The following is a 21,883-nucleotide window of genomic DNA, read 5'->3' as shown; positions in this document are numbered from 1 at the left end:
TTTCATAGAGTACTTGTTTTGTTTTGTTTTGTTTTATCATTGTAACCGCTGAAAATACAGCTTCTGAAAGATATGCCATCAGCTAAAGGAAGGGAGGGTGACCTAACATTGAAATCACAAACTGCCTTCAGTTCTTCATGCTATATCTGATGGATGTTGAGTAGCACTGAGGGGGCTTTTGGTTTTATTTTTTTAGAAAATTGAAAATATCTCACAGTGCCTCCTGAGAGTTCTCTGCAGCCCCGGGGCAGTTCGGTGCTCAGTTTGGGAAACACCACGATAAAGTATTTTTATTACATTAGTTTCCCCGGAAGCAGACCCTGAGATGAAGATGAAGTGTGTGCAAATTAATGATTGAAAACATGCTCTCAGGAGAGCCCAGTAAGAGAATGGGAGGAGTAGGAAGGGGAAGGGGAGAAATCCAAGCGAGGGTGTGGCATCAGGCAAAATCTCCCCCAACGCGATCCCACAGTGGGGCTCTGGAATGTAAGTTACTCCTGAGAGTTTTCCCATACTGAGGCAAGGGCACTGGGCTTTCCTATACTACTGAAGCTGTTGCCATTGGCCAAGAGCTGTAGGAGGGACTGATGGAACATTCCCAGACACTACCACTGGCTCTCTGTGCCTGCAGGCAAGGCAGACTCAAGGAACCTGAGGGTGGCTGGTGCAAGTGTTGCTGGACAGGAAGGGGCCAAAACGGAAAGGGTGAAGACGGGAGGATTCCGGGCAAAACACCAACACCACGCTACAGTTCTACAGTGAAACTCGGCAGAACCCTTTGAAATTAAAGTCACAGTCACTGGAGAAGTCATGTTATGACAGAAACTGAAGGTGTATTTACCACAGGTCTGTTCAGAGGGGGATCAAAAACAAAGACTCAATTTTTGCTTTGAATATTGGATACAGCCAATATCTAAAATACCATCATCACATTTCTAAAGATCGACTTAACTTGAAAGCATCACTTCAACAGCATCGAATGCTACAAGTATTCACTCCACTAATTTTGAGAGGCTTTCAAAGTATGTTTCTGTAGCAAAGAATGATTTAGTTGCATCCTTTCACAGGTCTTTAAAATAAGGACAATTGCAATTTTGCAATGTTGTTGAAAGAAGCCAGACACTAATCCAGTTCAGAGGTGGTCACAGGGTGTTGCACCCAGCAGCCACTCAGATACGCACTGATGACCAATTCTTTGATTTAAACCAGTGTTTTGAAGGATTGGTCTCAGTTTAGGTACCTCTCACTTAGATTTAAACCTAAGGGAGCTCATCAGTCCAGACAGAATCCCTCCGCTGGCATGCCTCTACGAGCTCAGAAGCTGAGGTTAGCTTAGAAGCAGGAAGTCGGGGTAGGGATAGTCTATGCTCTTTGGAGACACCCACATCCCTTCCTGACCCTGCTGGGCCACTGAGAACAATTTCCATTTTGTTGCTCAGCTGTCCCACACCCAGTTATAGTTAGTAGTAAATGTAGTCAAGCTTTTCAGTCAGCTCCCAATGTTGCTTCACAGGCTATAGAATGTGCACCGTGCAAGGTGCGTTTCACATCAGTTGCTGAGGATACTTGTAACCAGGGAGTTGGAGCAACAGAGCCCAGACTGAAACCAGAACCTGTGGCTTCCTGACTCTCAGTTTGATAGTTAGCATGTCTGAAACTGACTTGAACTCCCCCTCAGGCCTGATCCTTCCAGTCATCTAGGTGACCAGACAGAAACCCTTGGTGTTATTCTTGCCTCCTCTATTTCCCTCACATTCTTTGCCAATTCCTTAGCAAATACTGCCTGCTCTACCTTTAAAATATCTGCCTCCACAACCTGGCCGATTCTCACTATCTACTCCACCCCGATCCGGGCTCAAGCCACCATCATCTTTTGCTTGAGCCATTGCAAAAGCCTCCTACCTGGCATCTTTGCCTCCAGCTTTGCCCGCTCCTTTGCTCTCTCACATCTGCCAAGATGATTCTTTACAAATACAAGTCCATTCATGTCACTCCTTGGCCCAAACCCTCCAACAGACCCCATCTCATTCAGCGTAAAAACCAACGTCCGTACCATGACTCACAGGCCCTCCAGGGCCTGGCCTCCCCATTATACCTCTGTCCTTATCTCTTTCCACTGCCCCTTGTTCACTCCCTCCCAGCCATGCTGACCCTCTCATTTCATGGCTGCGCCAAGGTCCAGTGCCTAAGGTGCTTCCCATGAAACCCTTCTGTGGCTTTTCAACACTGGAACCTCATAAAGAATTTCAAAGATGTTCTCTGTGACATGAGGCCAGCCACCTGCAGTTGTTCTAACCACAGTGTATGTTGTGGTGCAGAAGTGGCCAGCACAGCCCAGACTGACCTCCTGAGGTGAGGAAGGGAGGCTGAGCACTGTCATGCACCAGAACTTGGAAACAGGAGGTGGTCCCAGCCAGGTGACGCTTGATCACACTGGCCTCCAAGCTAGTTCCATAGTGGTGCTTAGTGCACACATTAGCAAAAGCCTAAAACACAAAGCATTTTCTATTTCATAATCAGCTAAGAAAAAGTGAGGGAGATCACGGAAGCTATTCTAGACTAAAATCCATGTAATTTCTCCCACATCTCCCGCCTCCACAGCTGACCTGGTTGTGTATCCAACAACAATAAAGATCTGCCCCTTGTCAAACAGAGCAATTACTTGAGCTGTGGACCCAAGCCACCTATTGCCTGTCCTGTCCCATGTTGATCCTTGGCCTCTGGGTACAGTTCAGCTTTGTCTCTTCTATGATCCTGAGAAATCTAACTCTGCCCCCAAACCTGCATATCTCAAACCTGAGTGAATAAGACCCGCCTTCCTCAGAGTTAGACGAACATCTGTAGAGACTGCCACTAGAGGTGATTCTCCCCACCCCACCCCACTCATTCATACTCCACCCCAAGCCACTCGCCATTCCTTCCACCTACAAAGACTGACCTCATGGGAAGGAGGCTGATAGGTAGGCTCCTCCCAGAGCCTTGTATTCTTCAGTGCTCATTATAGATTAGAGTCCCCTAACAAGGCCTGGCTCTGTGGAGAGATGTTGAGTAAGATATGCAAAGAACATCGCTGGCTGAGAATTACTCTTCTTCCCATCACCAAGACTCCAGGCTCCTGGCAGCTGTGCTGCCCACCACAGTTGCCATGAACACCTCAGCCCCTCTGGCCCAAGCACCTTGTCAGTGACCCCTTTTTGCCAAGGGGACAAAGCCCAGTTTCTTCTGAAAATAGAGTCAGGATTCAACCAATCCTGAAACTGCCAGCCAGGCGGAATTATCCGAGGCCACATTAGTTAAGTGTACTATGGTTCATCCTGACTTCAGATCGGACATATCGGCATTGGGAAAAATAAACCAAATCTGAAATACATTTTGAATTCAAAATCATCATCTATGGGGCATTTATTAAAAATATGTTTATTCTGGCCAGGCACGGTGGCTCACACCTGTAATCCCAGCACTGTGGGAGGCCGAGATGGGCAGATGACCAGAGGTCGAGAGATCGAGACCAGGCTGGCCAGTATGGTGAAACCCTGTCTCTACTAAAAATACAAAATCAGCCAGGCGTGGTGGCACATGCCTGTAATCCCAGCTACTCAGGAGGCTGAGGCAGGAGAATCGCTAGAACCCCAGAGCCAGGATCACACCACTGCACTCCAGCCTGGGCAAGAAAAGTGAAATTCTGGCAAAAAAGAAAGACGAAAAAAAACATATATATATATATATATATATATATGTATGTACATATATATATATATATATATATATATGTATGTACATATATATATATGTACGTACATATATATATGTATGTATATATGTATGTGTATATATATGTGTGCATATATATATATACACACACACACATATACACATACACATATGGTTATTCTAAGGCTCTTAACTCAAAGAGGATATCTTTCATCTTTATGATTAGGAAGAGGGTACATGACAAGTTTCTCTTTCAGGTGCTGGGGTTAGCTAAAGACAGCATGTAGCCTGAAGTGCAGAGCAAAGATACTATATCCCAAAGATCTAACAGAAATAATGATCAGGTTGCAATAGCTGTTAGCAACCTAGTGATGTTGAATGCTAATTACTTTTCATTATTTAAAGGAAAAGTCATGGGACATTTTAAGTGATGATTCATGCTACAAATATGTGTTCACTTGGTATTTTTACTGTTAGCCATATATAATCTTCATGAGGACATTTCATGACTTTTCCAGTGACTTTTCATATTAATATAAATATAAAAAGTTTGTTTCCTTCCCACCTCCCAGGAAGAAGTATAGAACAAAAATTCCAGAATAGTTTTTTTTTAATAAAGAAATGTACATAAATGAAGAGTTCCAGAAAAATCTCAGAGTTGAAAGTTCTGTTCCAACCAAATGGCATTTTTGTTTTGTTTTGCAATTTGGGAACTGAAGCCCAAAGCTATTAATATTTCTACGTGGCCTCTGCTGCTGTAAATGTAAATAGAATTCCTGGTGGCTGAGTTCTCTGGCTTCTCGTCTCTTTGCGCTGACCTCTGAAAGAGCAGTTGTTCCTTCCTTGGCTCTCAGCCCTTAACCCACTGCAAGAACGGGTGCATGGGATGAAGTGCTGGTGTTCAAGGGGAATTGCATGCTCTGTAAGACAATATATATATATCCATTTGCCAAGAGCTGGAGGACTAGGAAACACACAGCTTAGTGCAACTGGAGAGTTACAGTGAATAATAGTGACAGATTGCAAAGATGGGCATCTTTATTTTACTGACTCAGTAATTGCAGCCTGGAAGAGCTGAGTGTCTGCTCAGTACACAGCTGCACAGTAAGTAACAGAGCCAGGTGCCAGACTCCCTTCCAGTGCTCCTGCCATCCCTCCCCTCCACCTAAGTCTATACAAGGGATGGCTGAAGAGAAAGTGACTCCGCAGATACGTTTAATATGGAAACAGTCGCGTTCAGCAGAGTGGCACAGGGGCAGCCCTGAAAAACCTGTCTGTCTGCAAAGATAGCATTTCTCTAGAGGCCATGTCTCAATATAGCAGCCACACAGAGAAGCAAATTCATAAGCGGGCAAATATTTGTCCCCCTTGTGACTGAACTTACGCCACTGTTTTCACAGGACTATTAATACATGGCAGCGTGACCAGCTCCTGCTACCCCTGTCCATGACCACCTGCCATTCTGCTGTCAGCATCAGGTGCCACGTTCTGCCATCAAAATAAAGAGAAGGAAAAGCACCGGAGACACAATATTTGAAAGGGGAAAGAGTAGCCGGGGTTTCAGCTTCTTGCACAGTTAAGAGAAACCAGTATGTGACATGAGGGTTCTAAGCAAAACATCAGTCACGAAGCTGTGCTATTATAATAAAGAGGGGTAACTGAACCCAGGCACCGATGCAAAAGGCAGAGGTGGCAACGCTAACCACCATTTGTAGCACACTCTGTCTCTTTGATGTCACAGCCCTTTTCACACTGTAGTACTGTTTTCATTAACACGTAAGACAAACCAAAAGAACCTGCCATCTTTGACTCAGTGTTTAAAAATGGAGGAATTCAAGCCTGTTTCAGAATAAATATCACCTCAAATTCATAAGACAGAGTCCTGTTTTTTTGGAGAGTTGCAAAAGTAAAATTCACATCAATGCAAAACTTTAAAAACAAAAAAACAATATATGTGAAGAAATTCATCCCAAATGATTATTTAGGGAATTCTCACTGACTTACTTTACTATTCTTAATAGGTCTTTGTTCTTTCTCTGTGTCCCCACTAAATCTAGCATGGAATGTGCACCCAATCAGAAGCTCGTCAAATGGATCATGTTGGCCTCTAAAATCAGGATATAAATGGGCATTCTTAGAAGTCTTTCTTTATACAATTAATGAAAATTTCAGGATGTTTTGAAATATTTAATATATGCTCATCACCTGTGATCAGCCAAGTACTGTTACAAGCCCAGGAGTACAGCAGAGGACAAACCCATGCACTTGTACTCATGAACTTACATTCTCATCACAAAAACAAGTAAAAATGCATATCAGGTGGTGGCTGGTGGAGAATAATTAAGGTTAAGGATTTATTGAGTACTGGGTGTGCTATTTTAAGACAAGTCAGAGAACAGTTCTTTGATAAGATTAGCATCTGAATGCTTTGAGGGATTGAGCCATATGGATGTCTAGGTCAGAAGAGCAGAGTGGTTAAATACATAGTCCCTGAGGTGGGAATACCATAATCTGCAAAGAATAGCAAGGAAGCAAGTAGGGCTAGAGCAGAGTGAACAAAGATAGAGCAATAGGGATTGGGGTGAGACAGATAGCAGAAGCCAGAGCTTTAAGGGTTGTGTAAAGTAAGAACAGGGCCTTCGGATTTTTTATTCAGGGAAGTCACTGGAAGGCTCTGGGCAGAGGATTGACATATTCTGACTGAGATTTTGAATGGATCCTTCTAAATGCAGTGTTGAGAACAGAGTATAAAGAGCCAAGCATCAAAAGCATCAAAAGCAGGGAGCCCTGTTAGCCTAGTGCAATGATCCAAGCGAGAAATGATGGCAGTCTGGACTAGCTGATGGGGAACACTAAAATTGAGGCATTCTCTCATACTGAGTGAGAAATATCAAAGTACTCTTTTAAACATGTTGACTTTGAGATGCTTAAAGAAGGAAGAGCCCACAAATCAATATGTATAACAAAAGATGAATTTTCAGCAAAAGAGAGTGATATGGTTTGGCTGTGTCCCCACTCAAATCCTATATTGAATTCCCACATGTTGTGGGAGGGACCTAGTGGGAGGTAACTGAATCATGGGGGCAGGTCTTTCCTGTGCTACTCTCATGATAGTGAATAAGTCTTATGAGATCTGATGGTTTTAAAAATGGGAGTTTCCCTGCACAAGGTCTCTTTGCCTGCTGCTATCCATGTAAAACGTGACTTGCTCCTCCTTGTCTTCCACCATGATTGTGAGGCCTCCCCAGCCACATGGAACTCTAAGTCCATTAAACTTTTTTCCTATATAAATTACCCAGTCTCGAGTATGTCTTTATTAGCAACATGAAAAGGGGCTTAGCAGGCTCCATTTCTTAGAGCAAAGCAGAGAAGAAAATTTAGGAAAAGGCAGGTTTCACAAGGCTGTTTAGGAAGGGGTTGATTTTTAGCTGTGGAAATGCAATTCCTGGAATGTGACTATCAGTTACTGCCTGGCTCTCAGAAACTCATGTACTGAGGAGAAACTGTCATTTATTGATTTGGCCAGGTTTAAAACTGGTTCTGGTGGTTACCTGTAGCCAAGGAACAACCAGTTCCTTCCTGGGAAGGTAGGAACATTTCCATTGCATGCCTATTGACAACCAAGTAAATGAGCTACACAAGCAGTAGTAAATAGCAGTAAATGGAAAATCTGGTTACCAAAGTGACACTTTCCCTGGTGCACTAAAACAAATTTTAAATGTGCATTGATTAGTAAAGAACAAAGGAATCAGTGGGGCATAAAAGAAAAGAGACCAGCCAAGGCTTTGGCTCAGGACCTTGGACTTTGACCCATCTCCCACATCTATCAAATGAGGCTGAAGAAGGTTTTCTTCAAAGTGCATTCTACCTCTACAATTTCGTGACTTTTTTGGTATATGTAGTCATCCTTCGGTATCCTCAGGAGTTCTGGGATCCCCATGGCTACCAAAATCCACAGAACATACACACTTTCTCTCATATACTATAAATCATCTTAGATTACGCATAATACCTAATATGATGTAAATGCTATGTAAATATTTTATTGTTGTGTTTTTTATTGTTTTTCCTGAATACTTTTTTAATTTGCAGTTGGTTGAATCTGATAATGCAGAACCCTTGGATACCAAGGATTGACTGTGTGTATGTGTGTGTGTGTGTACAAATTTACCTAAAATACCCTAGATAATACTGCATGAGAAATAGAGAAGAGAGGCAAAAAGACACGTTTATATTGTCAGTGATCCAGCTGTTTAAAAAGTTCTACTCTGGGTAAAAGCAGAAGGTAGTTTTGTATGTGCATAATAATCTATCAAATAAGTGAAGAAAAAAAGCATAAAATTGTTAAAAGATTAAAAAGAAATACAGCAAAAATTAATGTAGCAATTTCTAAGGGTGGTATAAATAGTAAATTTTCATGTTTTTATAATTTTCTGTGTTTTCCAAAATTTTAAAAGCAATCAAAATAATTTAATGCAAAGAAATTCCAAATGAACAATATTAGCCTCAATGTTCCCCAACAAAACCAGTGTCAATGGCTTGAGCAGGGGATAAAAGACCTGCAAAGAGGTGAGGACAGAGTGCCTCAGGTAGAGGACTAGCATGATCAAAGGATCAGAGGTGACAGAAAGAATAACTTTCAAAGGAACAGAAATTTCACTCTGACCTCAATAAGTCCAGGAGAGAAACTGGACAGGATAAAGAGATGAGGCCAAAAAGGAAAAAGATCTCAAAGACCTCTGTGAACCATCTAAGGAATGGGCCATTAGAACATTTTTTAGTACATAAAGATACAAACCTGGCTGGGCGCAGTTGCTCATGCCTATAATCCCAGCACCTTGGAAGACCAAGGCAGGCAGATCACCTGAAATCAGAAGTTCAAGACCAGCCTGACCAACATGGCAAAACCCTGTCTCTACTAAAAAATACAAAAATTGGCTGGGCATGGTGGCATGCACCTGTAATCCCAGCTACTCAGGAGGCTGAGGCAGGAGAATCGCTTAAACCCAGGATGCGGAGGCTGCAGTGAGCTGAAATCAGGCCACTGCACTCCAGCCTGGGTGCATCTCCAAAAAAAAAAAAAGACACAAACCTCAGACTTTTGCAGCCTTAATGATACTTTATCTACGCCCAGTTTATGGTGCTAACTTGAAACTCTGTCTCTGGAGAAGTTCTCAACTATCTGGCAGACTTTACCAAGGTGACCAGACTTCTTTTTTCTTAGGCAATAAAGAAACTTCAAAGGCCTCTACTGGCCTCTGTACTGGCTGAAGAGATAAATTCATAGAAAAGGCATCTTTTCATTAGCTTCATCTATTTCAAGAATTTATTCATAACACTGAAGAGATTCCCCCTGCATCCTAACTTCTGGTCCTCTCATCTCACCTCCCTCTGTGACAGGGTCTGGATAGTCAGTACTGAGGACCAGGTAAAGATTGAAAGGAAAAGAGTGACTTGCTTCATGATCTAGGCCTGGAGTGGACATGGATAACAAATTCTCTGACAGCTAAACAAATAACTATATTACTTCTCTTGGTTATAAGTATCTGTGATGTTCTCAGAATACTTTTTATGATAATTTCTAATAACATTGTGATGTTTTCTCCTAAATCGAGAAGTTTTCTCTTATATATAGTGCAAGCATACTTCTCATCTAGACTCGTTACAGACTCATTTCTAAAATTCTTCAAATTTGTAGCAGATATATCAGGAAACTGGTGTATAAAACAACAAAGATACTAACTCATTCTTTTTAGAAAAGTAAATTAACTTTTTGACAAATAAGGTCATACTAAATGGTTTCTTCCAACTCATTCCAACTAGAATGAGCAACTGGGACAAGCTTACCTCTAGTTACAGGCAAGGGAAGAGATATATCCTGGTTATTCTAGAACAATAGTACCAGAACGAGGCCAGTTAAAGTAAACCCACTTCAAAACAATACCAAATGTTGTATTAAAGAGCAGAAGGAAAGACTGAAGCTTCATCTTAAAAAATAAATTATGAAACCAAGATGTATTTTATTTTACATTTAATAACATTTAAGTTATACTGCGACATTGTCCTGGTAAATAGCACAAAGAATGAATTCTGCTGACATTTTTGGCATACTTTTTCTGAAAAAATAATCATATAACATGATCCAACATTTGTTCTTTAATTTTTGATTTTTCAAGAAAAAGAGTTTCATTTTTATGAATATATTTTTTCCCAAAGTCCTCTCCTATTCTTTGTTTCTCAAAACATACCCTCATCATCTTCCTTGCTTCCTTAATTGTCAGGCGGCCTATTTCTGCCTGAGCCTGATTTGTCATATTCCGCCAGCTCAGCTTCATCACTTTCAATAACTTCATAAAATTCTACACCTTTAGCCAGATTTGCAAGTCTGTTTCACAAATCAATAATATATGGCTCATAATATGGAATCTTCACACCAGCAAGGAATGGACTAACAAAGAGGAATCCCAAAGAAGCAGCTTTACACAAGACATATCTGAATAGAGGTCAATTTTATATCAGGTCAATTAATTAGAGAATATGATAATGTTTTTATAACTTTTACTTCCCATCACAGCTCATAACAACCTGGTCTTGGATACCAAGCACCCTTTGTACTTTCCTGTTCAGGCAGATGAGATGGAAATGGAATCAAACACTACTACAGACAAATGATGCCATGACAGAAAAAAAAAAGATTAGAATTAAAAAAAAGAAAAAAAAAAAGATTGGAAGACCAAAATTTGTTTCCGTATCCTGCCATACATTGAGATTAGTTACCAGGAGTAACAGTTCAAGAGAGCTGACTAGGGCATTTTGTACTTGCTTCCTCCACTAAGAAGAAACAAAATAGTCAGTAGATAATTATGCCTCAAATAGGTCACCCAAAAGAGAATACTGTAATTCAATAGACAAGTGGTAGCAATACCTAAAGTAAAGAAGGGGAAGGAAGTGAGGCAGCCTGCTCAGCCAAGATCAGCTGGGATTCAAGACAGACTACAATACAGGGAAAGGGTGAGTGAGAGACCCTCAGTGGTTCACATTATCACCATGGACTCCTGCAATCCTAGCCATGGGAGAGCCCCTTGACCCAGAGCCATGCACAGTGGCTCACGCCTGTAACCCCAGCACTTTGGGAGGCCGAGGCAGGTGGACTACCTGAGGTCAGGAGATCGAGACCAGTCTGGCCAACATGGTAAAACCCTTCTCTACTAAAAATACAAAAATTAGGTGGGTATGATGGCAGGCACCTGTAATCCCTAGCTACTCACAAGGCTGAGGCAGGAGAATCACTCAAACCTAGGAGGTGGAGGTTGCAGTGAGATGAGATCGTACCATTGCACTCCAGCCTGGGCAACAAGAGCAAAACTCCGTCTTAAAAAAAAATAAAGAATGTTGTCTTCAATAGACTCTTGCAGCCCAGCAGCACTGGAGCTGAGGTGCAAGAGAAGCATGAGCTGCTGCCTGCAGGGCTTAGGCACAAGCAACCGTGGGCTACTACACCCAGATAGGAGGCATGATCAAGACACAGGCTACCACCAGGGCTGACCAAGGCACCATTCTAGAGTCCCACCCCCAAGAGAGGGTACACTATCCTGGAGGTCAGCAGTGCCGGGACAGAGGTGCAAGAGAAGAGCTGGCTGTTTACCCTGGGGCTTAGGGACAAGCAATCATAGGCTACCATACCTGGGGCTGAGGCAGAAGTGGCACACATGCTTACCATCTGCTGGCCTAGGCTGCCATCACTAAAAACTACATCGCCTCCCACCACCACCACCCAGTGGCATTCTGCCAGTGGCCTAGAGGTTTCCCTTTTCCTGCCTACCATGGCCAACACCTGTACACATAACTGTGGGTCCCTGAGGACCAGCCCACCTGGCCCAGCTTCACCCTCCCCTCAATGCAAGAGCATATAGTCCAGGGACCAGGGCATTGCCCAATCTAGTTTACCACCATTGGCACCTAAACACTCCTCCCAAGGGCCTGAAGTTGAGCCCACCCACCAAGCCACTACAACACAGCTGGCACCTACCAGCCTGTGCTGCCTACAGGCCTGGCACTAGTCTGCACAGCCCATTGCAGCCACCACCAACACCAGCATGCACCACTTGGGACCCAGAGGGTAGTCCTGCAACTGCCACTATAATCACTCATCCCACACCAGCTACCCAGGGGCATAAGAACCCTTCTACCTGTCCAGCCCATGGTTGCCACTACTGGCATCCAAGTAAGCCACCTGGAGGCTCAAGAATAGACCCACCTGGACCTGCTAACACTGGTGCAAGAGAATGCCATTCAGGTCCCCAGGATAGGCATGGTATCCCACTGCTGCCTCACCTGAAGACTAAAGAGTAGCCTACCTGGTGTCCCAGTTTCCAGCAAAACTACACCACAGCCTCCAGGAATAACTACACACTAAGCTACTGAGGAAATCTCAGATACCACTGACACTGCTTATAGAGAAAGAAATCATACAGATACTGTGCAACTGTACTCACCCAAAATCAAAGCCAAAGTACCCTACTCAACCAACATTATAGATTCATGCTCAGGAGAAAGTCCTCCCATATGAAAGCCAATTTTAAAAATTAGATGGGCAGATATCAATGTAAGGACACAGGAAACATGAAAAAACAAGGAAATATGATACCTCCAAAGGAGAGCAATGATTATTCAACAATAGATCCTAATCAAACATAAATTCACAAAATCATGGAAAAAGAATTCAAATTATTGTTTCAAAATAAGTTCAGTGAGATACAGGAAAAGTCCAAAAAATATATAAATAAATCAGAAAAACAATTCAGGATACAAACTAGAAATTTACCAAAAAGAACCAAAGAGAAATTCTGGAACTAAAGAATTCATTGAATAAATACAAAATAATTGTATTTTGTAAGGCATTCAAAAGCCTCAACAACAGACTAAATCAATGATAAATTTTAATGATAAAGGGGTCAATCTAGCAGGAGGAAATAATAATTCTAAATATTTGTACAACTAACACTGTAGCACCCAAATTCATAAAGCAAATATTACTGGATAAAAAGAGAGAGATAGACTCATATAATAATAGTGAGGGACTTTAACACCCCCACTCTCAACAGTAAACAGAGGTTCTAGACAGAAAATCAACAAACAAACATTGGATTTAAACTGGACATTAGACCAAACAAACATAGCAGACATTAACAGAATATTTTATCCAAGAACTCAGCAACTGAAGAATACAATTCTTCTCCTCAGTATATAGACCAACCTCCAGGATAGACCACATTAGGCTACAAAATAAGTCTCAACACATTTTTAAAAAGTGAAATCATATTAAGTATCTTCTCAGAGCAGAATGGAATAAAACTAAAAATCAATAACAAGAGGAACTTTGGAAACTACACAAATATATGGAAATTAAACATTTGCTCCTGAATGACCACTGGGTCAATAAAGAAATTAAAATGTAAATCAAAAAATTTATTGAAACAAATGAAAGTGGAAACACAACATACCAAAACCTATAAGACACAGCAAATGCTGTACTAAGAAGAAAGTTTAGGCTGGGCGCGGCAGCCTAAGTGCAATCCCAGCACTTTAGGAGGCTGAGGCAGGCAGATTACCGGAGGTCAGGAGTTCAAGATCAGCCTGGCCAACATGGTGAAACCCCATCTCTACTAAAAATACAAAAATTAGCTGGGCATGGTGGTGCACGCCTGTTATCCCAGCTACTCAGGCCAAGGCATGAGAAGCACTTGGACCCAGGAGGTGGAGGTTGCAGTGAGCCGAGATCATGCCACTGCGCTCCAACCTGGCAACAGAGGGAGACTCTGTCTCAAAAAAAAAAAGAAGAAGAAGAAGGAGGAGGAGGAGGAGGAGGAGGAGGAGGAGAAGAAAGTTTATAGCAATAAAATGCTTACATCAAAAAAGTAGAAAGATTTTTAAACAATCTAACAATACACCTCAAGAAACTAGCAAAGCGAGAACAAACCAAACTCCAAATTAGCAGAAGGAAAGAAATAAAAAAGATCAGAGTAGAATTAAACAAAATAGAGACTAAAAAACAATACTTAAAGCATCAATTAAACAAAAAATTGATTCTTCAAAAAGATAAACAAGATTGTTGAACCACTAGTTAGACTAACAAAGAGAGAAAGACCCAAACCAAAATCAGAAATGAAAAAGGAGACAATATAACTGACAACACAAAAATATAAAAGATCATCAGAGATCATCATGAACAATCATATGCTAACAAACTGAAAAAACCTAGAGGAAATGGATAAATTCCTGGAAACCACAACTTCCCAAGGTAGAAGCAAGAAGAAATTAAAAAAAAAAAAAAAAAAAAAAAAGACCAGTAATGAGTATCAAGATTAAATAAGTAATAAAAAGTTTCCCAAAAGTGAAAAGCTGAGAACTGGTGGATTCACTGCTGAATTCTACCAAACATATAAAGAAGAACTGATATCAACCATCCTAAAACTGTTCCAAAAAATTGAAGAGGAGAGAATTATCTCTAACTCATTGTATGAGGCCAGCATTACCCTAATAACAAAATGAGACAAGGACAGAACAAAAAAAATGAAAACTACAAAACAGTATCCCTAATGAACATAGATGTAAAAATCCTCCACAAAATACTAGCAAACCAAATTCAATAGCATATCAGAAAGATAATACACTACACTTAAGTGGGATTTATACCAGGGAAACAAGGTGGCTTAGCATGCACAAGTCAATAAATGTAATACATCACATCAACAGAATGAAGGATAAACAACATATAATTATCTCAATAGATGCAGAAAAGCATTGGATAAAATCCAGTATCCTTCATGATTAAAAACTCTCAACCAACTAGGCATAGAAGGAACATACCTCAACATAATAGAGGCCATATATCACATTATCAACTTCAACTAACATCATACTGAAGGTTTTTCCTCGAAGAACTGGAACATGATAAGGATGTCTACTTTCACCACTCAAATTCAACATAGTACTGGAAGTCCTAGCCAAAACAATAAGTCAAGACAAAAAAAATAAATAAATAAAAGGCATCCAAATTGGAAAAAAAAAAAAAGGAAGATGTACCTCTTTGCAGATGGCAGGATCTTCTATTTAGAAAAACTAAAGACTCAGGTATGATAAATTCAGTAAAGTTGCAGGAAACAAAATCAACATACAAAAAAATTGTTAGCATTTTTAAACACCAACAGTGAAATAGCTGAAAAAAAAATCAAGAAGACAATCCCATTTTCAATAGCTACCAAAAAAAATAAAATATCTAGAAAAATGTGACCAAGGAGGTAAAAAGATCTCTACAAGGAAAACTGCAAAACACTAATGAAAGAAACTAAGGAGGACACAAACAAAGGAAAGATATTTCATGCTCATGGATCAGAATTAATGTCATTAAAATGACCATACCATCCAAAGCAATATACAGATTCAATGCAGTCCCTATGAAAAGACCAATGTGATTTTTCACAGAAATAGAAAATCCTAACATTCATATGAAACAAAAAAAGAACCAGAAGAGCCAAAGCAAACCTGAGCAAAAGAACAAAGCAGGAGCCATCACACTACCTGACTTCAAAATATATTACAAGGCCATAGTAACCAAAACAGCATGGTATTGGTACAAAACCAAACATATAGACCAATAGAACAGAATAGAGAACTCCAAAACAAATCCACATATTTACAGCCAACTGATGTTTGACAAAGGCACCAAGAACATTCACCATGAAAAGGATGCCCTCTTCAATAGATGGTGCTGAAGAAATTGTATACCAGTATGCAGAATAATGAAACTGGACCCCTATCTCTCTCTCACCATATACAGAAATCAAACCAAGATGGATTAAAGACTTAAACATTAAGACCCAAAACTATGAAACTATTAGATGAAAACATAGAGAAAACACTTGTATGAAACATAGGAAGGCACTTTAGGACATTGGTCTAGGCAAAGATTTTATGGCTAAGACCTCAAAAGCACAGACATTAAAACAAAAATAGACAAGTGGAACTACATTAAACTAAAAACTTCTGTACAGCAAAGGAAACAATCAAGAGAGTGAAGAGACAACCTGTTAAACAGGAGAAAATATATGAAAACTATTCATCAACAAACAACTAATGTCTAAAATACACAAGGAACTCAAACAATTCAATAGCAAAAAATAAACAAATAATCCCATTAAAAAGTAGGCAAAGTTGCTTGTTCACTCTGATGATAGTTTCTTTTGCTGTGCAGAAGCTCTTTAATTTAATCAGATCCCATTTGTCAATTTTGGCTTTTGTTGCAATTGCTTTTGGTGTTTTAGTCAGGAAGTCTTTGCCCAGGCCTATAACGGGAGAAAATTTTTGCCTATAATGGGAGACCCATCTGACAAAGGTCTAATATACAGCATCTACAAGAAACTTAAACAAATTTACAAGAAAAAAACAACCCTATCAAAAAATGGGTGAAGTATATCAACAGACACTTCTCAAAAAACGACATTTATGCAGCCAACAAACATATAAAAAGGAGCTGATCATCACTGGTCATTAGAGAAATGCAAATCAAAACCACAATGAGGGCTGGGCACAGTGGCTCATGCCTGTAATCCCAGCACTCTGGGAGGCTGAGACAGGCAGATCACGGGGTCAGGAGTTAGAGACCAGCTTGCCCAATATGGTGAAACCCCATTACTACTACAAAAAATAGCCAGGCATGGTGGTGCATGCCTGTAGTCTCAGCTACTTGGGAGTCTGAGGCAGAAGAATTGCTTGAACCCAGGAGGTGAAGGTTGCAGTGAACTGAGATTATGCCACTGCACTCCAGCCTGGGTGACAAAGTGAGACTCCATCTCAAAAAAAAAAAAAAACGCCCCCCAATGAGATGCCATCTCATGCCAGTTTAGAATGGCAATTATTAAAAAGTCAGAAAACAACAGATGCTGGAGAGGCTGTACAGAAATAGGAACACCATTACACTGTTGGTGAGAATATAAGTTAGGTCAACCATTGTGGAAGACAGTGTGGCAGTTCCTCAAGGATCTAGAACCAGAAACACCATTTGACCCAGCAACCCCATTAATGGGTATATACCCAAAGGATTATAAATCATTCTACTATAAAGACACATACATACATATGTTTATTGAAGCACTATTTACAATAGCAAAGACTTGGAACCAACCCAAATGCTTATCAATGATAGACTGGATAAAGAAGGTGTGGCACATATTCACCATGGAATACTATGCAGCCATAAAAAAGAATAAGTTCATGTCCTTTGCAGGGACATGGATGAAGCTGGAAGCCGTCATTCTCAGCAAATGAACACAGGAACAGAAAAGCAAACACCATATGTTCTCACTCATACATGGGAGTTGAACAATGTGAACACATGGACACAGGGAGGGGAACATCACACATTGTGGCCTGTCAGGGGGTGGGTGGCAAGGGGAGGGAGAGCATTAGGACAAATACCTAATGCATGTGGGACTTAAAACCTAGATGATGGGTTGATAGGTGCAGCAAACCTCCATGGCACATGTATACCTATGTAATAAACCTGCACGTTCTGCACATGTATACCAGAACTAAAATAAGTAGGCAAAGGACATGCATTGACAATTTTCAGAAGAAGACATACAAATAGCCAACAAATATATGAAAAAAAAGCTCAACATCACTAATCATCAGACAAATACAAATCAAAACTACAATGAGATATCATCTTTCCCCAGTTAGAACAGCTATGATTAAAAGACAAAAAAACTAACAGATGCTGATGAGGATGTGGAGAAGAGGGATCTCACACTGTTGGCGGGAATGCAAATTAGTACAACCACTGTGGAAAACATTATGATGATTTCTAAAAAAAATAGAAATAGAACCTATGATCTGGCAATTCTGCTACTGGGTATCTGTCCAAAGAAAAAGAAATCAGTATAGCAAAGGAATACTTGCACTCATGTGTCTATTGTGGCACTGTTCACAACAGCAAAGATATGGAATCAATCTTAGTGTCCACCAACAAACAAGTGAATTTTTTAAATGTAGTATACATACAAAATGAAACATTATTTGGCCATAAAAAAGAAAAAAGTCGCATCATTTGTGGCAACATGAATGAAACTGGAGGACATCATGTTATGTGAAAAAACCCAGGCACAGAAAGACAAATATTGTATGGTCTCACCCATATATGGAAGCTAAAAAAGTCAGTCTCATAAAGATAGAGAGTAGAGTAATAGACACTATAGTCCTTGAAGGGTGGGTGAATGCAAGGCGGAATTAAAGAGAGGTAGGTTAATGGGTACAAATGTATTATTAGATGAAAGGTATGAGTTCCATCATTTGACAGCAGAGTCAAGTGACTATATTTAACAGTCACGTACTGTCTATTTCAAAGTAGCTAGAAGAGAGTTCCCAACACATAGAAATGAGAGATCCTCCAAGTGATGGACACCTCAAATACCCTGACTCGATCATTACACATTCTATGTATGTAACAAATACCACGTGTACTTCATAAATATGTAAAATATTATATAGTAATAAATTATAAATAAATACTATTATAAAAGGTTGTTTTTTTTTTTTAAGATTAGTTACCATTGTGTAACTATGAGTAACCTAGTTTCAGGGATGATACGTTCCCTTGTCCTTTGAGATTTACTGTGAGGTATTTGCAGTGTTACCTTATCTGACTCTGGATTAACAAGTCTTTTCCAGTTTCAGATGCCATCTGGCAATTTCATTCTGAGAATGGGGTAGTAATCACAAATCAATCTTAGGAAAAGAACACAGAAAGGAGGTGTCCACAAGTGTGATTTAGGGAAAGGCTGCAACTGGGGAGAGTAACATAGAGGAGGAACATTACCACCAATTGGGTAGAAATTGAGAAATGAGTTGAAAGGGGTCACACTTCACAAATAAGACTAAATTCCCAATAAGTCATATTTTCAGGGCAAAATTGAGTAGCATAACACATTGAATGTACCTGTCTTATCTACAACCGTAATTGGACCAAATTCCCACCCACCCCCGACCCTGCAATCTTATGCAGCCTTTAATTGTGTTAATACAAATTGTACATATTTAGTACATTTTCCCTTATTGGGTAATTGTCTTGCTGATCAGGGTAGAATTTGAGTCACCAGAGAGAAAAGGACCACATGTCCTATTAATATTTTTTATTTTCACCCTTTCATTCTTCTTCACCACTTACTTCCTCCCTTCCTTATACATAGTAGATGCTTACCAGTTTGTTTATCAAATTGAATCTAAGCCTTCAACCCAACACCAAATCTGATGTTTGCAAAGAAAGGGGGTAACAAGCCATATCAGAAAATGTCCTGAGGTGTAATTCTTCTATATGTCTAAAGTTAGAGAGGAAGAAAAAAAAAGAGGGGTGATCCTGGCTATTTTAGCAAGGTTACATGGGGTAAGGCACAATGGAAGACCTTTATATTTAAGCCATCTTTTACCCAATGCTTTTAGAATAGAACTGAACATAACAATCTGTCAGCAGCCACAGGATGACATAAAAGGATGCCCTTGACGTTCAACATTCCTAAATTCCATCTCGTACTATGAAAGCAAAGAGATCTACAATAATCTCTTCCTAGTTTGAAAACTTCCAGGGACTGCTCATGTTACAAGCCAGTAACTTCATCCAACCTAAGGTGCTCCTTTAATCACTAAGAATTTTTAAAGGCCGAAAAGAGATCTCTAGATCTTTAGAATTGTTACACTCTTTTTCAACCAGTTGATGCCAACCAGTGCTCAGTTATTTTCCCTAACAATTTCTGCATCTAGTGTCCTCCCCCAAATATTGACCCAACAAATAGTCTACTGGGCATCCCTTGAAGAGTCCATGTGAGCTGGCTTAAAAAATAATAATAAAGAACTTTATTTCCTAAACCATTTCGTACATAATGATACTGCTATTACCATTGTTCTACTTCATTCACACTAAGCAGAAAATAGTGGAAATAGACATATAATTTCAGGTTCTTTGCAGTGTTCATTAATCTTTGAACAATCTTTGAGTCTGTAATCAAAAACAGAACAGTGACCCAATTACATAACCTTGGTAAAGATTTTAGGCTTCTTGTATCATCTGAGCCAGTCTAATAACCCTCTGCTTAAATTAAGTACAAAGGCATGACAGATACAGATTCAATTCTGTATTGTTTTAAACGTAACTTATGTATTGGACAGTCATTTAAGTCCAATGCTTAAATACGTAATACTAAATGACCCCATCCAAAAGATGGAGACATGAGGCCATCACTTAAGCAGGTATTGAGTAGCTAGGTCGTCATGGAAGACCCATCAGAATGCTGTTCAACTTAAAATCAGCTATTGCATTCAGCCAATCCAGAGTTTTATTTTGATCAAGGCATTAAATTATTAATACTCCTATTTTTATTTTTCACAAAGGAATAATGTTTTCCCATTTTCACTGGGATGGAATTCACATATCTCAATCACGTCACTACATGGGAAAGATTTAAGGTTCTTTATAGGCATTTTTTCAGCTGATGAATGTGGGAAAAGAGTGTGGGCCTCCTGCAAAGAGCAAAAGATGGGGCCCTATCATGACAGAATGTTGGGAGCCTCCTTCGCATCTGGCAGCAGCATACCCAGCTCTTCCACGAAGCAGCTCAGAATGGACAGAAAATTCAGTCCTGACTGTAATCCAGCACCAGTCAATGGCTCACTGAAAATCCCTCATATTTGTGAGAGAGAATCTAAAGGACTTGTTAATTAATCCTTCCTCCATAGTCCCAACACTGCACCTGTGTTAAGAAGGCAAAGGAAGGAAAGTTCGATTTGGTCTTGAGAAGAAACATCTTTATGAGTATGTGGCTGGATGTTACACACTCATCCTTTCTTTCCTCAAGGTCAAGGCTAGCGTAGTCCATTGAATCAGTCACAAATCACTGCAAAAGTGCACGATGAGAATGTTGTCCATGGCGTTACCCAATGTCTCTTTTATAAGGTCCCACACAATAAATTCGTTAAGTATCCAAACTCAAAGAAAATAAAGAAAACACGGTAACTCGAGTGTTTCCCATTTTTCCTTATCTGTCATGAAATTCAGCTAAATTCAGTACCTAATCAGTGCTTTTAAGGAGATCATCTGTAATGCCTACTCATTTGCCTCCTTCTTTCCTTTAATGACATGTTCAATCCTGTAAGACATTTCAAATCACGTTCTAGAGACGTGATAGACGGCATATGCCACTTTTGAGTAAAAGTCTGTTTTCCAGGAACAACCTTACCTGCATGAGAGTCTATTTTTCACCAAGGCAGTAAAGATCTCCTGAAATAGTTTATGTTGGGGATGTCTGCTGAAATTTCTCTCATTCTTGTAGTTTATACTGAGACAAAACAAACAGAAAAGGATTTTGTAATAGAGATCAGGCTGTCTCAAAGTTGCCAATGCAGACAAAGATCATCTATAGTCAGGTAATTTTTTTTATTATTACTAACCACTATACTAATGAGGATTCAGGCAAATATTGAAGGAGCCTTATGTTTGACATGTTGCTAAAAGCAGCTGTCAGCTGTTAAAATAGGAACTAAAAATTAAATTATAAAGTTAAAAGTAAACTATCGTCAAGCATATGTATTTCCTATTACCATATTCATTCAATTATTCCCTAAAAACACTTAACAGCTAAAGTTGGTTGGAGGGAAGAAAGGGGTAAATGGAGAGAAATAATGATTGGGGAACATTATTTAGACAGCTGTGTAACAGGAAGAGAAGAATTCCCTCTCTTCACTTTTCCACGTACCCTCCACCCAACTGGCTGATCTAGCTATCAACACTAGTGGTCATCATATATAATTCCTTCTAGATAAGGGGAGTTTATTAAACACAGTTTATACTCCTTCAGCCATGTTGACTGTCACTGTTGATTGTTTATATGGTTTTTGCGTGTGCATTTAACAAAATTCTGAGATATTCCAGCTTCAGTTTCTTTTTGCTGATATTACAGCCCACCAAAGAGGTTAAAAATACCTCCCTAACATTCCCTTTTAAAACTGGAAAAGGATAAGAGATAATGAACAAAAGGGTCACATTGCTACTGAATACATGATATGATATTTTTGCACATAGTTAAATAAAACTAATGTTAAGATCTAGGACAAATAAACTGGAATT

At 39.9% G+C, this 21,883-nt stretch overlaps 1 protein-coding gene across 8 annotated transcripts in view; it reads right to left on the bottom strand.

Annotated features, from left to right (window-relative positions):
- Positions 1 to 21,883, bottom strand: part of NEK10 (NIMA related kinase 10) — a 248,798-nt gene that overhangs the window by 202,087 nt on the left and 24,828 nt on the right. For all 8 annotated transcript variants that reach the window (XM_012435538.2, XM_012435540.2, XM_012435542.2 and 5 more), the window contains one exon: positions 20,997 to 21,095. In XM_012435538.2, the coding sequence (XP_012290961.2) occupies positions 20,997 to 21,095 (99 nt within the window). The remainder of the gene's footprint in view (positions 1 to 20,996; positions 21,096 to 21,883) is intronic.

This window comes from Aotus nancymaae, unplaced genomic scaffold, assembly GCF_030222135.1.
Source record: "Aotus nancymaae isolate 86718 unplaced genomic scaffold, 86718_ANA_hifiasm-v0.15.2.pri h1tg000019l, whole genome shotgun sequence".
Lineage (NCBI taxonomy): Eukaryota > Metazoa > Chordata > Mammalia > Primates > Aotidae > Aotus > Aotus nancymaae.
The sequence above is the reverse complement of the archived record's forward strand: the minus strand, read 5'-3'. Positions and strand labels throughout refer to the sequence as shown.